Raw genomic sequence first — 22,192 nt, forward strand, 5'->3', positions numbered from 1 at the left:
CTCTTATCGAATGGGGACCGGCCGCTCTTTCTATGAGGTAAACCTGGCGCAATGTGAAGCTGCCCACTCACCTCAATCCAGTGCAGATTTTAGGAATGCATGGAGCTATACCTCCAAACCCTCTTACGTCTTGGTGCTTAATTAAACACAATGATAATTTCACCTTTTACACATTTTGCAATTTAAACAGTGTCCACTCTTTAGACTTGAGACTCCCGCAGAAGCGACTATGAAGAATAATGTCTTCTGGGATGCCATGCTGTGATGCCGTATAGTCTGGTATACAGAGTGTCCCAGGAGGAATGTGCCAAACTTCGGGAGGGTGTTCCTTATGTTAAAGTATGCCGATATAACCCAAAACACCTATGTCCAAAGTTGAACGGTTACGGAGATAATGGCCAGAGAAGTGTCAAACTTTGACCGGGGTTACACACTTGTTGATTACAAAATAGATATTAAAACTGGCAGGAATATGTGGATTCTGTAACGTTAATAATGTACGTAACATCAAACTAACTTGTGAGTGACATGAAGCCATAAAATTGAAGTACAAAAAACTCGCATGCCATCTCAAAGTTGTCGTTAAGAGTTCCAAGCACTGTACATGACACATGAATGGTAAGCGATGACGTAACGTGCTGACTGCGCGTTCTGATAAAGCCAACTCCATAAGCACGGATAGGATGAATCACGGCAGTCAAGGACAAACAGAGATAATTCCTCTCAGCTGATAGGTATAATCCGTGGACCCGCTAGAAGACCACACTTTTCTCGGGCCATTATCTCCGTAACCGTTCAACTTTGGACATAGGTGTTTTGGGTTATATCGGCATACTTTAACATAAGGAACACCCTCCCGAAGTTTGGCATTAATATTAATATTAAACAATATTTCGAAGGACCGTACTGCCTCGAACGTTGTAGCGTAAGATCTGTAAGTTAGGAATGATCTGCTCTGTAAAGCCTGTACTGACAGAGGACTTGTGTGTAGTGCAAAAGGAAGAGTTTTCGATAACATATTATATGTGCGAAATATACACTTGACGAAAGGTCGAGTGTATTCATAAGAGACAGATCCATCTTCTCGTCAGAGAGGATGTTACATAAGGACTATTACCGCAAGAGTTCAGTTAGAAAAAAAAATCTCTGGTCGTGGACCTGAAGGGGCTTGACGCCATGACGAAATGATTGGCGGTAAACCGCCAGTCGTAAAGTAACTCTGGCTCTGACTCCGTACTGCCTCCATCTTCAGGGTCGAAGCGTAAGCCAAGCAACGTGCAAGACTCAAGCAGATCGCTCTGATTACGGCTTAATTCACGCGTAGCTCCTCTTCGACCCTGATGATGGAGGCAGGACGTTCATCCGAAACGTCGGTGAACTTCCAAATTACACTGTCTCACACCCCTTAGATTCACTGTGTAATCCGAGACAGTAACTATGCCAAATGTTAATTTTAAGGACATTACTAAGGCTTATAACTGATACTGGACTTCTGTAATACTCGTAATATTCTTATCTCAGAATTTACTTACTTCTGCAGCTGAGCCCTTCTTGAGAAGAAACCAAATCTGCAGCTACAGAAGAATTTCCCAGCATTTTATGGAGACAGAAGGTTCATTACGGTGTTCATAAGAGCCTTCCCCTGGTCCCTATCCTCAGCCAGATCACTCCAATCCATACCATCCCATCCTACCTCTCTAAGAACCATTTTAATACTATCCACCCACCTATACCTTGGTCTTCCCAGTGGTCTCTTTCCATCTGACATTTCCACCAATATCCTATATGCATTCCTATTCCCCACCATTCGTGCTACATGCCCTACCCACCTCATCCTCCTTGACTTCAACATTCTAATTATACTTGGGGAAGAGTACAAGTTATGAAGCTCCACATTATGCAGTTTTCTCCAACCCCCCTATCAGTTCATCTCTCTTCGATCCAAATATTCTCCTCAATGCCCTGTTCTCAAAAACACTCGGTCTATGTCCCTCCCTTAAACTCAGAGACCACGTTTCACACCCATACAGAACCACATGCAAGATTATAGTTTTGTATATTGTAATTTTTATGTTTTTAGACAGCAGACAAGATGACAAAAGGTTCTGGACTGAATGGTAGCAAGCATTACCCGAGTTCAATCTCCTCTTAATTTCCTCCTCCATCAGGTTTTGATTTGTTATCGTTGCTCCCAAATATGTGAACTGTGCCACATCTTCATAACATCTGATTCCTCTCTTTATGTCATGATTTTGCCCTGCATTTTGGTGACGAGACAACAACATATACTTACCTTCCTCTGTGTTTACTTCTAGACCAACCTCCTTACTAGCGTCAATTAAAGTTTGAGTGTTTTTCTTTATGGTATCTGCATTATCACCCAGTAGATTCACATCATCGGCACAGACCAACAGCTGTTGTGCCCCCTTTAATTTAAGTCCCACCTGGTTTTCCTGGACCTTCCTAATGGTATATTATGAAGAAAAGTTGAAAAGAAGTGGCATTAAAGCATCTCCTTGTTTTAGACAATTCTTGATAGGAAATTTATCAGACAAATGTTTGCCCATACAAACTTTACTACATGTTCAGTTTAAACACATTTTAATCAGCCTAATCAGTTTCATGAGTACCCCAAACTCTATTAGAATATTGTACAATACTTCCCTCCTAATTGAATCATAGGCTTTCTTGGAAGTTATGAATAGCTGATGTACTGTCTCACTGTACTCCCATTTTTTCTCCAATATCTGATGAATACAAAAGATCTGATCTGTAGTTGATCTGTTACATCGAAACCCACACTGATGATCCCCAATAATTTCATCTATGTATAGACTTAACCTTGAGAGAAGAATGTTGGATAAAATTTTGTATGAAGTTGATAGCAGTTATATCCCCCGATAATTACTACAGTCAGTTTTATCACCCTTCTTGTGAACTGGTACAATAATAGACTCCTTCCACTGATCAGGTAATTTTTCCTTATGTTAAATAGAAGTACCTAGCTCGTGGATCTTAGAATGTAATATTTTGCTTCCTGTTTGAACAAGTTCTGCCAGAATATGATCACTACCTGGTGATTTATGCTTTTTCAATTTTGCAATAGCACTTTCAACCTCAAAAGGGCAAGGATCAGGTACTAACGGCTCAGCTGTACGGATTTCTGTCTGCCTAACAGCACTGACCCTATGTATATTCAATAACTGAGAGAAGCAGTTCTTCCACCTAATCAAAATGTTGTGGGAATCTGCAAGCAGATCACCATTCTCATCCTTCACTAAGTTACTTCTAGGTTGGTAACCCGTCTTAATGTCATTTATTCCTCTATACTGGTCTCTAATATTCTTGTTCTTACCGTTCATTGCAAGCTCATTAATTTTGTCTTTCATACACATATTAAGGGTCCTGCATCTAACTTCGGATGGCAGAGCAGGCTGCACACATTGGTATTTTAAAATTTAATCCTTCATATGAACAAATTCACCTTGCTTTTCTCCATTCATGTATCTGTATAAAATACAGGCCTATGTTTTGACAACATAAGTTTCATAAGTTCGGCAATTATAAAAATTCAAAATCACTATAACAGTTGCCATTCCCTGTATGGCAAATGAATTATTTTAACGACACGCTGATCTTTTTGTAGCAGTCATAAGTGATGGGTTCAGTTACATAAAAATATTAAAACACTATTCCTATGTCACAAAAATATCAGGTACTTACCACACCACAGGTGGAGGGAGCCGCCAGAACAGCTTCCAGGGCCATGTAAGCCAGTGTACCACAGTATGAACATGCTCAAAAGTGGAAACAGAATTACAGAGTCTATCAGGCATAGATGTCAGCTGTTGCGATGCACTGACTGAACTGTTATTTCTCTGCCAGCTGAAACCAAAGGTTCAGCATTACTAGTGCCAAAGCCTGCCTGCCCTTGAACACTATCTTGAGTCATTTTCATCCACTTCCCTCTCTCACAACACAGTTCCTAAGGTCCCAACTCCTCAGTCTTCATGGTGGCCACATTCCAGCAGGCTTCCCCAACAGAATTATGTATTGATCTTTCTCCAAATATTTTAACCACCTTACATTTCAAAATCATAATAGTACTGGGTGACAGGTGTAAATAACAAGGTCCCTCATTCTTTGATATCTCGGCTGCTTCTCCTTGGTTCCAATATTTTCTTAAACCTTTGTTTTCAAAATCTTACAATTCATAGGCTTCCCCCGCAGTAAGTTCCCATGATTCATAAGCAGACTCTCAAAGTTACTGTTTGGTGTGCTTTCCCTCAATTTTTTGTTTTGGAACAATAATATACAAAACATTTAATAATCTATTGGAGAAGAGTTCTATCATCTGGGACACAACACCGTGTTGTCTGTTGAAAGTCAACTGACATTTCGGAGGAACATGTTGCCTTCACCTGTAGGGTTTTGCTTGCTGCCTGTTTCATGCTGATTTCTTGCTTTGCTTACACTTCAACCCTAAAAATGGAGACACATTCCATTAAAATGAGGGTTGGCTTCCAATGGAGACTACACGCATTATATCCCAGCATATAACAACTCTTCCTAACCATTGCTGTGAGGACCTCACATACCACAAACTATTACAGAACCTTGTTCAGAATTCAGAAGTAAATAGTTGGGCAAAGCAACAGATTGATTTTTACACCCTGACTTAAGAATTCATTCACGTCTATGGTGCTTCTGTGACCTCTATCCCTGTCCCCCACCACCCTCTGCCATCCACTTAGATGCAGCACAATTCCACACTTCTGAGTCCTTTAGCTTTCATACGTGACGACATGCAACATCTCCCGCACGACAGTCGGATCGAACCACAACTTCATCTCGCCTTTGATTGATTGGATGCACCCAGTGCAATATATCCTGCTGCCTCCGTTTTTCTTTGCGGCGTCGGTGAAAATACCGCATAGCAAGAACGCGCTCTCGGTCCATCGTTCATTGTTCCTTCATCAAAACTGCGATTCGGTGCCGATAATGTCGGTATAGTGTAAAAAGGAGGTCGTACGACATTTTTCCGTACGAACGATGTCGCTGTGTGTGTTTCGCAATACACAATAACTGTTCACTGAGTTAACGTTATTTTTCAACCTCAGTTCATTAACTATCCTTCAATTCCATCGACTTTCATGCTCGAACGCAATGACCTCTTCCCCGACCACAAGATTCTCGCAGATTGAGGTTAATTCTAGAATATTACATAAAAATTCGACAAAATAAACGCAATCACGTTCACTCATTCCATTCACTATTTCTTTGTCAGCACCTCCAATATCACCTCCTTTTTGTAACTAACAGATGCGGTATTCCACGGACAATCGCCAGAGTAATATAATTACACAAATTTCCAGCTCCTGCCAACCTTGCATTTTCTTTACCAGACAGCCAGAGTTTCAGCATTATGTCACTCGATTGCTGCATGCAAGCTACTGTTTAATATGCGAATGCAGGTTGGTTTTGAGTGGAATGATCGAAACATCTACGCGCTCGAATTATGGTTACTGGAATTCAGGTAATTTGCAGTTAGCAGTTTGCCATAATTCATATTTGCTGTTTTTAAAAAACCAAACGCAAGCTGAAATCAGTGTTAACCCGTTTTACGGCTTTTATGATGATGATGATTATTATTATTATTATTATTGCCAGTGGTGTGGGACTAAGTCCTTTGTACTGCGGCCACTTCTGGCCTATTGTACCAGCCCCAAATGACAGGTGAGGGTGATTGTGGAGCAGTTGGTGGAATGAAGATTGGCAGGGGAAACCGAGGTACTCGGAGAAAACCTGCCCCAGCGCCACTTTGTCCGCAACAAATCCCACTTAACCAGACCCGGGATCGAACCTGGGCCGCCGAGTTGGGAAGCCAGCGACTAACCGCTTGAGTTATGGCGTGGCCTTACGACATCTTGAAATGCCGTCTTTGAAATAAAAACTTAGTATTAGCACTTTTAGGGAGAAAACAATGCCAAACATCATTTAATACAATGAGGTTTATCTGCTCAATCAATACAAATATAACCGCAATTAGTGTTGGATTAATATTCCAACATATGACGCCTATCTTGAAGATGTTAACTTCTGTTACTTATTTACAGTTGACACCAGTGGTGTAAATTTAAATATGGTATATGGGTCATACCGTGGATATTATTACAATTTTATTTGGCTTACTCCGTGGGAGGGGACCACTTTGTGAATCTCAGGCATAGAAGAGAGGGAGAGAGAGAGATGATATTAACTTAATCTTAGTTGACCTTTTGGGTCTCATGACCACCTTTCCTTGTAAGTTGTTATCACCAAACTGTTCCATAGCTCATGCGGTTAGTTGCTGTGTTTCCACCACGGCAGTCCAGGTCTGATCACAGGTCAAATCATGTAGGATTTGGGGTGGACAGAGTGGTACCGGGGCATGTTCTCCGAATATTTCGCTTTCCCCAGCCAATTCTCATTCCACTAATTGCTCCATATTCATTAATCATCTTATCATTGACACTATATAGTCCTTATCCTGACAGCATCATTAATGAGAAACCTAGAAAAAAGCCTATTCCTGAACCTACACACTTCAACATTGAAGATGGAGGCAGTAAGAGTATATCCTCTGAAACGTGGTATCCCCTTACAACACTATACAGTGTCACAACCCAGAAGACTACAACAGATTTATGTTCTACCCTTTTTTAATCTTATTAATTTAAACCATGGGACCCCCCCATTATTTATTATTTGCATTAACAAATGCACTAACTCAACATTTCTATGGAGGACTGAAGAAAACTGCTAATAACACAGGTCTGCAAAAATATTTTTTTTTTAGCTGCATGGAATATTTTTGTTAAACTTTATGTTTTCGAGGATGCTGAATCCAAAAATGACCTCAATTTCCCCCTATCACGTACGGTTTTTTGGAAAATAATAGGGGTTTACAATAAAAAATCATAACAGTGATGAAAAAAAATCACTAATTTTATTACATTGAACTAAACATATTATTTCTCATAATTAAACAAACAATTCTTTCATGATATATTTAACATTCTGTGTTCAGTCTTATTGCCTGTGAAACCTTTTCTTCTTCTCTTTGATGCTTCTCCGAGCACGCTTGCGCTTTCCATTTTCCGTTTCCCGCTTGATCATCCAGCAGTAGTCAGCTAGCATATTTGCATTCCATCTTCCTTGGTAGCGTCTTGCGAGATCATGGACATCCTGGTGAAATTGTTCACCCTGCTCTTCACTATAGGCTCCCAAGTTTTGGGGAAAATAGTCGCCATGGGAGTGTAAGAAACGAACTTTTAAGCTCATCTTGCAACCTTGAGCTTTATATGCAGCCAACATGCGTTGTACATTGGTTTTGTAGAGAGGGTCTTTAGTGTTCCCCAAAAACTTGTGCACTATGTCTTTGAAGGAGTCCCATGCTTCTTTTTCCTTTTCTCCCATTTCCCTCTTTGAAGAAAAACTGAGTGAATTCCTTCTCTCGGTGCCTGTACCACGAGAATGATGTTCCAAGTGACAGCAAGTTTTTATTTTTTAGTCTTGACCCTAGCAATTCGGCTGCATCTTTGGAAAGGCCTAAATCTCTAACTAAGTCATTGAGCTCACTCTGAGAAAAAGGTCGGGGCCCCTCATCAACAGAAAAATCTGAGCTGAATTCATCCTGGGGTGGAAATATAGTTCTGTCCTCCAAATCACTCTGTACATCATCCAAACTAGAAGGTGGGAGGGGAACTGGTATTTCAGAGCTATGAGGCACTGGACGAATAGCTGAATTAAGGTTTGGGTAAGATATTTTATTTTTATTTTTTGTATTAATGCCTTTCACATCTACCGAACAGAAATAACAATCAGTCGTGTGGTTTTGCTGTTCACGCCACATCACAGGAATGCCAAAACGAAATGAGTTTTTCTTACCCTTAAACCACAAATGAAGATCTTCCTCGCACCTTCTGCACACCTTGTGAGGAGCCCAACGTTTGTCTTGATCCCCAAGTTTCAATTTGAAATAAGCATATACACTTTCTTCACAAAATCACTTATGTTTCTTTGTTGACTTTTAACTATGTATTCACCACAAATAAAACAAAAGTTGTCCGGAGAAATAACACAACCTCTTTGAACCATAATACAGAGCTAAAACATAAGCACAGTCACGTTTGAATGCAGGATGTAAACTGAGTGGCTTATACATCAACCAAGATCCTGAACTTATTTAGCATGTTGAGACATGATCAAATCTGACAGCAGGGTTGTTTATACTCATTGTTATTGCCCCAAAGAACATGTCCAAACATGCTCAACCGAGCTAGCAAGATTCCTCACCTTTCACTACAAACAAAGTAAACGTGTTGGGACATGATCGCCTGAGCTCCTCACACCGCCAAAACCACCCTACCAACCCCTTCCACTAACCCCCCATCCCACCCATTTTCTATTTGTATTATTTTTTAGATTCACTCTTATAAATATTATTTTAAAGTAAGAAATAATTATTGGATATGGTTTTTAGAATCAACAATAGGATACAAGATTTCATGTTGAAGAGAAATTTCACGCAAAATTAGACTAAAAATATGAGTTTTGCAAAAAAATTGACGTAATGGATTTTCTTTACTATTACTTCCGGTTTTAGTGAGTAAAAATCTATAAGAAACAGTAAAAATATCCTATGCAGTTTTTTGGTTGCAGACCTGTGTAATCCTCAGGTAGTCTAATATGTTTCAAAAGAGCAACTAATAACTGAGATCAAAACTGTATTCATTACAAAACTTATATGTTAAGTGTATGTTTAAAGAATTTCCTGCAGGATGTTTGTGATTTTGCTACAATAAACATGTCATTCCTTCAACAATTCTATACATGAGCATGTCAACTAATGCAGATGATTCTACCTACTTGATATTAAAAATTAGCATCTCTAATCCACTGGGTAAACGTTGAAAAACAGCATGTTTCATATAAAATAAAAATAAAAAAAAATAACTATCATACAAATAACCTTTCTATATAATCACAGCCATCAATAAAATACAGTGTCTGATAAGCCAAATTTTCAGCTTCATAATTTAGAAAACCAAAATGAAATACCTATTTTAAGAATGGAAAACTGTCGGCAGACTTCAAAGTATTATATGAAGAAGGAACCATGTAGGTGAGAGATTGAAAAATATGACTTTTTCAAGCACTGTGTTAATAGTGGCTTTCACCCTTACTTATGTGACAGCATCCTTGTTGTAAATAAAATTAACTTAAGGTACAACATCCAGGGCACAACTTAAACTCATTCCTTTCTGTCTACATGCAATACCCTCCAGTATGTTTTCAATACCATGTGAACTAAATTACAGAAAAAGTGTACAATTACCAATATTCAGTTAAAAATCTTTTTTATAAAAGATGTAATTCATATTCACTTGGCAGATTTCAACTAACATCATCATAGCACACTAATCGAGAAATAACAAACTTGCCTGATAATTCTTGCATAAAAACTTGTAAAACTCAAGAAATATTTAAAGAGAGAATTATGTGGCCAAGAAAGAAAGCACAAAGTGCTAAAATATACAACATATGATGCTGCGCTGATGTAACCTCTTTCCACATAATATATGAATGGCATGCAAATATAAACTGGTCTGTCAACATCTATCAAACTGGATTGTAGCAGGTCTAGAAGAATTCGCTGCTTTTGCAGGAAGGAATTAAATATTGTGACATGTTGCGCAACGGAGAAACCCCCCACCACCACCAGCAGTGACGCAGCGGGTGAGTCAGCGCTCCACCATCCCCCCTCCGCACAGTGACGTAAGATGGCATGAGGTAACAGCGTTGCTAGGCTATACACAGACACTGTGACATGACACGCAGCGGCACTGTTGACGCGGGCAACAGGCAACAGCGAACGGAATAAAAGCCGGCTGAGCAGTAAGTGTGAGTTAGTTGTAATGTGGCCATCACCGAGTTCAGTTGTAGTCAAGTTAACTTGTAGCCGTCCCCAGAGAGAGTTAAAGTGTATCAGCGGCCTAAGACAGTTCTCCAGTCAGCAGCCGGCGCAGAAAGAAGAACCAGACGTATGTGTAATTGGGAGTGTGTGATACAGGGACACTTACATAGCTCCCGAACTGTGAACGTGTAGACTACTGAAGACAGAGTGAATTGATTTGCGAATAGGGTTATAAATCGTGAAACCCTGCAAACAGTGTAAACAGATTATTGCGATTAGGGTTATAAAGTGTGAAACCCCGTGACTGAGTGATAATTAATTGTAGCCATTACTTGTAGGTTGTTGAACAAACCAGTTAACAACGAACGGCGTCTTCAGTAACGAAACACATTACACTGGTGTCAGAAGTGGGATTTGGACTTACACACGTGACCGACAAGATTCAAACTCAAGACACGTTACAATATATATTATGTAATTTTAAATTAAGACACAATGTGCAATTATCCCTAAGTAGTATAAAGGGACCCTGCATTCACACTGGCATTACTGAACACTTTTCTTCTAACTGGAAGATCACATAAGAATACACTTTCATTTGAAAACAATATGTATGTCTGGTGTAACTTATGAGTACATATAAAATGTTATGGCAGAAAAATAACTGTTACAGTGATGAATCTGTAATGTTATGGGCTCCTGAATTATGGCATTCTTGCTGCTCATGTATCATTACTAGTGTAAGTTTCATGAACATACATCTCCCAAAGTAATTTTGAATGTAGCCAAACTCACACGATACTTCCATAAATCATGAAGATGATGAACTTCAGGTCAGGCTTCTTAGCTACCTTCATTTTCCATCTGTAGAAGAGTTCAGAAATCGAAGCAAGTGGCAGTGGCAATACCCTAAACTATGCATCACAGGGATAATCAAATTGGCATCATGTCCCAAAGCATATTCATAATACAAAGTAAGGGAACATATTATATCAATTTCTACTTCAGTTCTCTTTATTTCCATATTTAAGGGAAACTGCAAAAATAATAAGTCAGCACATGAGATATGATGGGGCACTTATTACTATAAATGAAATAGCTGAATAAAAATAAGTGTAAATGGTCATAACAAGCATCTCCCAGCTTACAGGTTGTTTACTAGTTCAATTCTTTAAAATAAATAATGGTACAGGAGTTTCTAGAATTCTTCCATCGTGACTAAGTGACTCAGTAATTAACTGACCACCCTACAGTACTGATGATAGAAGATATTTTTTTAAATACTTTAGTTTTTTGTGTTATGTATTGTGGCCATTCTGTTTATTGTTTTGAAGTATTAATTATATTGGATTTGTAAAGCGTGGTATATAAGTCTGAATTGCATTCAGAAGGCTGTCTTCGACTGTGTGATTTGAGATGTTTGCAAATTCCGGGGTTGACAGAGATGTGAGATGTCTCGTGACTATGAGTATTGAGGAATTAAGCCGATGGTGGCGTTTGCGCCTGAAGCCTTCTGGTAGATACCACTGTCAGACTTGTGCGATGCTATGTAGGCTGCAAAAGAGTAATATACCCTAAGTCAGTGATAGTGCAGCTAGTTTGGTTTTACTGCATTCAAACTTATAAATTAGTGAAGCTAGTTATATACATGTACAGAGTGCAAGTGTAACCCGATTACGCTCTCCAGGATTTTGTGAGAGATAGTGAGCCATATACTGCATTGTAATAACCAAATGAATATATAACCTTGTGTATAAAAGTACTGTGGTTGTGAATTAAGCGATATGCTCCAGTCTAAGCGAGGCCTGTAAAGACCCTGGGAAGGTTTTCCGTGCTACAACAAATAAAATACAGTAAAACTTGGTTATAGCAACGTCGGTTTCTGCGACACCTTGTCTATTGCGTCAAATATTCAATGGTATGAACTAATTCCTCATAAAGCAACTGTTTTTATACCTTGCTTAGTACGACATGCACAAATGCATCAACCTCGTATGTAACGTCATTTTCATTCCCGAATTTCTCTGATATGGACATTGAACGTAATTTAGAAAGTGTGTATTGGGCAAGTAACAGGAAACAGATGAAGATAACTGATTACTGTACTCGTATCTAGGTATAGTAAGGCACAACAATTGATGTAATCTACTGTAATTTGGTGAGTAGGCCTACCTTTAATATACAGTATTAGTGCGGTGTGTATTGTCAGTGAAAAGCGCTGTAATATGTCTTTGATATTACACATTTGGGCAATTCCACGTTAATGTTATGTTAGTCTGTACTTAACTACGTATTTCACTAAAAAAATGCAACATTTTAACTCGGTTTTTGGTAGATTTTTACGTGACTAACATAAGGCTACTGTGGAAGTGCCCATTTCGGTTACAACGACATTCGTTTATAACGACACCATTTTTAGGTCCCTTTGATGACGTTATAACCAAGTTCTACTGTATATATAAAAAAGTGAAATCTAATGGTTAACATGGCACTAGTAGCCGAGTGTCCAGTTACTAAGTGTGGACAACAGAAGGCAGCCCGGAGAACAGCGGAGTATGGAACGAGTATAACTACAAGGGGCAACCAGTACTACTCGGCTCCGTAACTGGTCGCGGGGAGGAGAGAGAGAGAGAGAGAGAGGACGGCTACAGTATGGTGCCCAACTCGAGGCACGATGTCTTTGCGAAGACAGGAGGAGCAATTTCCCAGTGAAACACCAAAACAAGTAAGCGCAAGTAATGACAAATAAACGGGTTTGTGCTAACAAATAAGTAATACTAAAGGTTAGGAACTATGTCTCAAAAACTTTTGTGAAGTAGGACTGTGGACATTTTGTCAGAAGAGATAGAGATGGACTTAGGTTCGAGGGAAGAATCCCAGGACAGACCATCAGACCAACCAGATCAAAGAGAAAGAACGCAGGGACCGAAACCAGCCATGAACACAAATTTCGAAACTGGCAACAGCAGAAGGGACCCAGAGGTTACTCAGCTTTCCCCACTAGTAGAAGTTGAGAAAAGAGATAGTCTTAAATTGCAGAACTTGATGGCAAATATCCAGGTACGGTTTCGAAAGGAGAAGGCAGAGGCCGAGGAAAGAGCTAGGCGATCAGAGGAGAATATTCAAAAATTGTTTGAGAGCTTGGAAAATGGTCAAAAAGAAATGCGAGAAAAGTTACAGGCTCAGATAATATGAGTTAGGGATGAGGTTCAGGCTAACCTGGTGGAAATAGATAAAAGGTTAGTACAGATTCAAGAGAGTGGGGAAAGGAAATTGCAGGAAGAAATAAACCAAGTGCGTCAGGACTGCCAAAGGTCACATGACCAGCTAAGGGAAAAGCTATCTGCTGAGTTAACCAGGGAAATAAGACATGTGCGAGAAACGGGAAGTCAGAGAGAAGGAAGATGGGAAAAAGAATTAATAGGGGCAAAAGAACAAATGGAAACAGATAAAAGGGGGCTTGAAGGAAAACTAAAGGAGCTTACCGCTCACCACGAAATAGTAAGCGAAAGTTTGCAACAACAGATGATAGCAAATAAAGAAAGGGCAGAAACTAGCATTGTTGAAGTGAGTAAAGAAGTGGCGAGCTTGAGCTTAGGTTTGCACCAAGCCCAAGAAAAGATAGATAGATTGAGCACAGTGAGTAGTGAGGTGGCCAGTTTGAGCTTAAGCTTACAACAGGTTCAGGAGAAAATAGAAATAAGTTCGGGCGAAGCTTCGAGGTGGCTAGGGGAGAGAGCTTCTCAGATTGAGCAATGAATTAGTGATGGTCAACTTAGGACCAATAAAGAACTAATGAGAATTGAGCAGGAGGCAGCAAAATTAAGGCAATGATTAGGGAAATCAGTTTTCGTTGCAGACCCTGGGGCTACTCCCCTACTCGCTCGAAGAGAAACTGTTACAGATACTGTGATTGATTCAGGTGGAGCAAGCATAGAGAGCATTTGTGAAGGGCAGTCAGGAACAATTAGGGAAAACACTAGTTTCGGGAGTGGAGAATTTGCACTGCCCTTATTCGATGAAAATGCTGGTGTCAATCCTATGTCGCACTTAAGATATTTGGAAGAGTTCTTTCAATTTAGGGGATTCCTCAACGACTCTGGTTGACTGTGGCTAAAAGGTCGATGACAGGCCCGATGTCAAAACAATGGACGGAGGCCAGAAGCCTTCAATTTACGGACTACAAACAATTCAAAGCCGAATTTTTAGCTACTTGGTGGTCGCCGGCCCAACAAGGACTGATAAGGTGCAGCCTGTATCAAAGGAAATATGACAAGGGAGCAGATTTGTCCTTATCTGCCCATTTTTTGAAATACATAAATATAGCGTCGTATTTAGAGCCCAAGCTAACAGACAATGAGGTTATTGAGGCTGTTAGATGCCACTACCCCCTGAAACCCAGAGATCACTGGCGAGCAATCGATTAAGAACTATAGCTGAGGCACTTGAGGTACTAAAGAGGCTGGAGTTGATAGAGGAGAGTACAACCGCTCTGACAGTGGAAACCCGGATTGCCCCAAACCAACCAAGTTCTCCCCCAACTAGGATGGGGAATGATAGATATAGGGGGCACCCTCCAGTAAGACAAGTACAAGATTACACTCCTAGAAATAGAGGTGGATGGTGCAGTCCCTGAGGTGGGGGAAGTTATACGGGAAGAAGCAATCGGGAGGAGAGAGAGAGGACGGCCACAGCATATTTCCTTCTTTTCTCTATTTAATTTTTTTTTTTTAATCTGGTGAGCTGGGGGCAAAAGCCTGGCTTGCCTCCACACTTGCCAGTGCCCAAGTTGGCATGTACTATCAAGTGAAAAGTGAGGTTGTACACAAAAGAATGGGAACGGACACAGCAGGATGCAGTTTGTTCTGCTCTCAAAGAATTGTCTTGGCACCTACCTAAGAGGTGCTAAGAAAAACCATGAAATATCTGTCATGATAGTTTGTGTTCCAACCAGAATTTTAACTGAGTAGCTTTGGAATAAAAAAGCCTTGCATGGTACATGGGTGGAAGTAGCATGGATGGTGTGATATTTGAAAGAGAATAAAAGAAGAACTTGAAGAAGTGGTCCTATCACAATGGAGCACTTACATGAATGAAGGTATCTGTGAGTCCTGCTTCTCCCTGTGCACTTACAAATGTAAATGTATGAAATGATCATCATCAAATTTCTGCAACAAAAATTAAGTTCATTTTACTGCAGGTCATGGTAGCAGTACAGGCCACACAAACTGCTATAACGAAAAAAACCATGAGATGAATTCCTACTATTAGGTTATTTTCCCTAAATAATCAAATATGTAACAAATATATTAAAATATGAAATTAGCTATCTTTTATAAGAGAACTGTGTCTTGTAACAACTGAACAATTTAAATGGCATTCATATTCTCAGTTTTTATTTGTAGTTTATTTAATGACACTGCCAGTAATTCATACTATATATACTATATTTGTATCAAATAAGTGGATGATAATGAATTGGAAAGGATGTGTAAAGAAGTGGTAGGAGCCTAATTTTAAAACAATATCCTATCATTTGTCTGGAGAGACTGAGGAAAACCAGAAAAAACATCAGTCAGGGCAGCTGATGTCCCTGCCAAGATTTGAACAGAGACCTTTCCAAATATGGGCCTGAAGTGTTACAGCATGAGCCAGAGTGCTCAGCAAAATGATATTCATACTCTTAGAATCCCCAGTGCATGACAATTATCAAATATTTTCAGTTTTCGATAAACAATTCAGGGACAAGGTGACTGGTTCTTTAAAGTATGCGAGAAGTCAGCTATAAGCCACATAGTACGATGCATGAAGTGTAGACACTAAGTGCATGAAGGGCCATGCCATAGCTCAAGCAGTTAATCACTGGCTTCCCACCATGGCAGCCCGGGTTTGATCCCGGGTCTGCTCAAGTGGGATTTGTAGTGGACAAAGTGGCGCTAGGGCAAGTTTTCTCCGAGTACTTCGGTTTCCCCTGCCAATCTTCGTTCCACCTATTGATCCACAATCACCCTCACCTATCATCTGGGGCTGGTACAATAGGCCAGAAGTGGCCACAGTACAAGGGACTTAGTCCCACCCCACTGGCAATAAAAAAAATACTTTCATTCTTCAGTTAGAACCACATAAGTATTCAAGCCCACAGAAACCAATATGAAAATATCAAAATCACATACATCCCACGGAAACAAATATAACAAAGTAAGATATTAATACATTTACTGACCTGGGTCACTTTTTGTAACGTCACTTTAAATGAATGGTAAATATCCAGAGTCAAGTGCCTCAACTTATTCAGGAGAAAAGAAACAGCTTTAAACCATTAACATAAAATATCATCTACATCTAAAAAAAGATCTGTCCTAACGAGTCCAGCAGTTTATTTACTATTATAGTGTAATCCTTGTCAAATTTCACTTGGAGCTCTTAGCCCGAAGAAGTACATAAGAATACACCAGAAAGAAACAATGTCTTCAGATGTTTTTGAGATTCCTTTGCAGAAAAGTGGGAGGATAAGATAAGACTAAGGTAATTATGCAATTATATCATGATTTTGTAACAATTCTTGTTATTGGTACTTTAAGTTATTATAAATGAAATGAGACAAATTTTAATTTTTCTTATAACTGCATACAATTTCAAATATGACAGAAGATTTAAATTAGGAAATCACCTTCTTCTGTCAAAGTTAACACCTTTATGTGGGACCTTTAAACTTTCATTTATTACATCATATCATACCACACATGAAATCACGTGATTCTTAAGACAGTTATTTTTGTGATATGTATCTGCTCTTCATTGAAGTTTAGCATATAACTATTCAAGTCCAAATCACTTTGGTATAAAAACTATGACTAAGTAACAGTCTCCATTGCTCATTTTTCACAATTACATACCTTCCTCTCATGATATTATTTAATCTAACTGGCTTAGAGAAATGATTTAGATGCCATTATATTTTGAATACATAGAGATAATATCATTATGAAATTCACTCCAAGTGGTTTGAGTTTGAATCTGGACCTTTACCAATAATGTTAACAGAATGTATTTGGAAAGCATAGTCACCTGGGTGGTAATGCTGTGTGGTTTGGAGAGGGGCTGACATTTAAAAGAGTAAGCCAAACAACAATCTAGCCCAGGTAGTTGCGTGTTTCTGCTGATTTCCTGCTTGGCTACTATTTGACTCTGGAGATGAAGGCTAAATGTTCCTCCAAAATGTTGTGTCTCTTGCTGTATTACACAGTGTTACAACCCAGAAAACTGTACTTTTCACAGCCACTGCTGTGAGAGCTTCATATCGAACACAGAATTTTACTTGCTACAAATTTTGTTCCACAAAGTCAATGTAACAATTCTAGCTGATGAAATGTAGGCCTAAAGCTTCTTTATATTAGATCTCATGCCTCCATAACAATAGTTTAGGAACAATGCAATCTCCTATGAAAGAAAGTTGCCAGCATAAAAAATTAAAATAGTTTTCAATCAAGTTTAGCAAGTTCCGTACCTTCATGTACACCTCATTAAGCTATATAATAGTGCCATACTTCCACCCAGTTTTGATTCCAGAATTTTCAAAGACAATTTATTCAGTTGACACGGTAATAATGGTGGACATATTGCAGAGAGCTTGAACATTTTTAAGTGCCCTGAGTTTAATTCCACCCCTTTGAGAATATTTCACATACGAAATATACAGCAGAATATGTAATATATTCAGTTTCTTTTACCATTAATAGGGCTATGAATGTCCTACAGAGATGGGTAAATGTCACCTTTAGTGCTTTCACCATGGAAATTCATGCAGTTTAAGTACATAGAAAACTGTAAAGAAAATTTCTTATGCTGATGTCATTCATAGCTTTGCAACTTTTACACCGGAATACAGGCCCACCATTTCAGTCAAAATGAATGCTGTTTTTCAGTCAATATTATCTGGCACACACACTGGCAAACAATTGATGCATGCTGGAAAAAGCACAAGGGTACTAATAAACAGACTGTTAGGGAAAGGGGCAGGAGGACTCTGGTCAAAATTCATCAAATTAATAATGCACAACTTATCACATCATAACCATGCAGCTCATGCAAGAGTTGATTAACTTTCAAGAAACATAACATCTGAAGTGAAATAAGTAACAAACTTCTGCACTTTTGATATCAAAGAATGAAACTTAAAACTGTTTATAGCACTAAGATGGAATTTCCAGAACAGGACCTTCTGTCAACACAGTTGCATTTATTTTCATATAAATTACCATCCAAGAGACTTACTAATTAACTCATGGAAATACATTGTACTTCTCTTTCTTCATGAATTACATTATGCACATCTCCTTCCAGGTGTGTATCGATGTATCTGTTCAAAATCCTAATAAAATGCTGTGGTTCTCATCACATCACCTTCACACATAAAAGTCCAAATGATATTCAGATTAAAGGGATTATCATTTGGAAACAGAGTATTAATATATCATAAAATTAAATATGGACATTTATTTTAATATAATAAAAGTATTAAAATGTAAAAATATATTAAAAATACAAAACCTTATCAGAGTGAGCATTTTAAAGACATAAATTAAAATGAGTATCTTATGTTATGCTCCAGCATGTCACAATTTTACATTTAACTTAGATGTGACATGCTGAAATGGTCAATGTCTCCTGTTGCACAGGAATTGCCATTCAGAATCACCATTCTTCAGCTATGCTATGAAATATGTTACTCTAAACCAGCTTTATACATCTGCATAAAACACTCATATAATCCAGAAAATGAACTTTACTTTGCATATTACATCACAGAAACATGTGATGTATGAATGCAAGTGTTTAAACATACTTGTGCACACACAGACACTTTGTTATGCCACAGCATAGCCCAAATTCTAATGGGTCCTAAGTTCACGTACTGGAATATCAGCATATATAATGTTTGATATAGAAAATATTCTTTCATACAACAGTCACCAGTTGATATCTCCCACATTACACTCGTAATCAGTAATTGTTCATTTCTACATAGAGACATCATATATTTAGTTTTTGTGCACTGTCACATAAATCTTTCACAGCTGTTCACATATGAACACATTGTAGATACTAGTGTCTGTACTTTAATACTCTCTTGTTGGACTTTGATGTCTATAATTTATTAAAGTAAGATGATACTTTTTACGGGCTCCACACTGCAGAGAAGATGACATATTTACTCCTATGCATATTACTTTAAAGTTCAGTATTAAAAGATGTTCTTCACAGCTGCATTGATGAGAAGAGTCTTTTGTCACCTTCCATTACTGAATGACACTAAACTGCAGTGGAAGCCCTTAATTGTCAATGCCACTTTGCCTTTTGGGCAAATATATCTGCCCGGAGATTCTGGGCAAAACAGATGCCCAGTATCTGAAAAGACAAAACAAACAGAATTAAATCTGTAACATATTAAAGACAACCATTCCAACACTGAAACTACAACAGTGGTATACATACAGTATGAATTTTTTACTTTAAATCTGGATTATAAACCTATGTGGAATATACTTGGCAATATTTTATTTCCTTTAATCTGTGTAAAATGGGAACCTGCTTGAAAGAGAATAACGCTATGATAATGAATATTATAGTCAAAATATGATTTACAGATTCATGGCTCTACCTGCATGTGCCAGAACTTAACCAGAAGAATTCAGGGATAATATCTCAGATCTTCATTTGACCTTCAAACATAAAATGGTGCAGCAGCAAGCTTGCAGCATTTAGATATGTGCCGTACAAGAAACAACCATCAAGTGATTCACTCATAAAGCACAGAATTGGGCAATATGGCTGGCACAAGTGATTGTCTGCCAGTGTTGCTTTGAGGTGGACTGTACTGAGCATTGATGCAGGAATTATAAATACTGTGGCAGGACTGTATGTATTGTTTTTAATTTTGAAAATTCAACTCATTCATTCCTAATGTTGTATTTTAGTGTCCTGTTGCACTGATTTGCGTTCATGATGTGTATGTATTGACCATCTTCTAGTGCACATAATCTCACTTGTCACTTCACTACATGTTTCGGCATCACTATGCCATCCTCAGGTGTGTTATTTACGTTAAACTATTGCACTGCTCGCCATCATGTGTCGTATATAAAATGATTTAAAATGTACATTCGTTGTGTACTATAATAAAATTTATATATTAAAATTTGTTAAGATTTATCATCTTATACGTCGTATTTCAAACTCATGTATTATGTCATTCTTCCACTATGGGAGTCGTTCTTCCTATATTTTGTGTATACTGTGTCTTGTGATGTGTCCTTCTTTTGTGGCTGCATGCCTTGTAACCCCATAGCAGAAGAATGACATAATACATGAGTTTGAAATACGACGTATAAGATGATAAATCTTAACAAATTTTAATATATAAATTTTATTATAGTACACAACGAATGTACATTTTAAATCATTTTATAAACAACACATGATGGTGAGCAGTGCAATAGTTTAACGTAAATAACACACCTGAGGATGGCACAGTGATGCCGAAACATGTAGTGAAGTGACAAGCGAGTTTGTGTGCACTAGAAGACGGTCAATACATACACATCATTCATTCATTTTAAATTTCATTAAGCAAAAACTGATGTTTTAGCACTCAGTATATTCAGTATTTGGCAGAACAGTTCTGTCTAAAACAGGAAGGGATTGATAGAGGTTAATCACTATTTATTGCATACTCACAGATTTTGGCTCAAATCAAAATTCTGCACAAACCATCTTGCTTCCTTCTTTTTCCACCTTCATGCATTGCATATGTTCCTTTAGAACTACTTCCTATTGGAGACAGTAGGTTAGAGTTAAGACCAACTGTCACGCACACAGAAGTAAACTCACACTTACCATCCAAGATATAGTGTGACCCACAACATATTTTCAGTCACAGTGCAGATTACAAAGTCAAGGCAAAGAAAGAGTACTATCTTCTGAAATGTAATGTTGTGTAGTCTGGTAGAAGTTTACCAACGTTTTTGAGGAATGTAAGTAAATTTCTACCACGCTATATGGCATCAAGGCTCATGACATTATATCACTACCACATGAATCTCAAAGCTCAAAGTTCAAAAAAATTTATTAATGAACAGAACCGTTACTAGATATTACTTATTACTGTCTAAGCAATTGTCCTCTGACTGTAACCTTCGTATATGAGAATGTGTTACAAACACAGAAATATGGGATATGTGTGGCTGTTTACCATCTCTATTATGTAACTGAGGCTGGATAATATGATTCTCTTCTTGCAATCATATTACATGGAATGATAATCAAATGCTCTTTTAACAACTGAATATTTGTGTATCACAGAAAACTGGAAGGTGCAGAATTTTCCATGGAAATGTAAGTTAACTAAAATTGTGGCAGATCTGAGGTTCTCTCAATGATGGTTACGAAGAGTTCTCCCTTCTGTGATATAATGCCATCTAGTCCTGTGAAAGTCAGCTGACGTTTGAGTCCTGAAAATGAAGGAAACATGTTCCTTCATAACATTAGCTGACTTTCACTAGACCCCACAGCATTATTTCCCAGAAGACAGAACTCTTTGAAATTATGGTGCTTAGAGAAATGGAATGAAGCAGAAGCAGGTACACAGTATATTAACATGGGATGCCTATTGGAAGAAACTAATAATTTTAATAATTTAAGATATAATATATTCTATGAATGAGAACTGGATTTGAACATAAGAGTACTAAAAATTATATACCAGACCTTTAAATCATCATTAGTTTCTAGACATACAAGAATATCTGTTACACTCATATTACCTTATGGCAGTGAATCATGGACAATAAGAACTAATGACAGAAGACTGACAATAGGAAAAATGTGTTTCACCAAGAGGACTATGAGATATGCCCTTTAAGATCACAAAAGAAATGAAGAAATTATAAGCAAGCAACAAATTCCACAAATAACAAAATTCATAGAAAAATACAGAAGAAAATGGAAAGAACATGTTGACAAGATGAACTCTGAGATTATTCCAAAGATCTTATAGATATCAATCAAAAGGGAAAGAAGTTTGGGGAAACATCTCAAATGATGAAAGGATATTCCTCAGGAATGATCATAACAAGTTATGATGGACACAATACTGGAGAGGATGATGATGATGATGTGAAGAAGGAGAATTCATTTTACTGGTCCTAGAATGGAGCAGCCATTGATACTGGTGAC

At 38.2% G+C, this 22,192-nt stretch overlaps 2 protein-coding genes across 8 annotated transcripts in view; both read right to left on the bottom strand.

The window, feature by feature from the left end:
• The window catches only part of LOC111868879 (transient receptor potential cation channel trpm), a 77,282-nt gene extending 72,938 nt beyond the window's left edge, over positions 1 to 4,344 (bottom strand). The window contains exon 1 of one of the 2 annotated variants that reach the window (XM_023859934.2): positions 3,724 to 4,344. In XM_023859934.2, coding sequence (XP_023715702.1) covers positions 3,724 to 3,836 — 113 coding nt within the window. In that variant the 5' untranslated portion in view covers positions 3,837 to 4,344. The remainder of the gene's footprint in view (positions 1 to 3,723) is intronic. The other variant, XM_023859933.2, reaches the window with a different exon arrangement.
• An 11,878-nt stretch (positions 4,345 to 16,222) lies between these two features.
• LOC111868877 (tetraspanin-5) overlaps positions 16,223 to 22,192 on the bottom strand; it is a 427,945-nt gene continuing 421,975 nt past the window's right edge. For 2 of the 6 annotated variants that reach the window (XM_023859932.2, XM_023859930.2), the window contains exon 9: positions 16,225 to 19,366. In XM_023859932.2, coding sequence (XP_023715700.1) covers positions 19,298 to 19,366 — 69 coding nt within the window. In that variant the 3' untranslated portion in view covers positions 16,225 to 19,297. Of the gene's footprint in view, positions 19,367 to 22,192 lie in introns of all 6 variants that reach the window. The other 4 variants (XM_023859929.2, XM_023859928.2, XM_033753220.1 and 1 more) reach the window with 3 other exon arrangements.

This window comes from Cryptotermes secundus, unplaced genomic scaffold (assembly GCF_002891405.2).
Source record: "Cryptotermes secundus unplaced genomic scaffold, Csec_1.0 scaffold592, whole genome shotgun sequence".
Taxonomy (NCBI): domain Eukaryota; kingdom Metazoa; phylum Arthropoda; class Insecta; order Blattodea; family Kalotermitidae; genus Cryptotermes; species Cryptotermes secundus.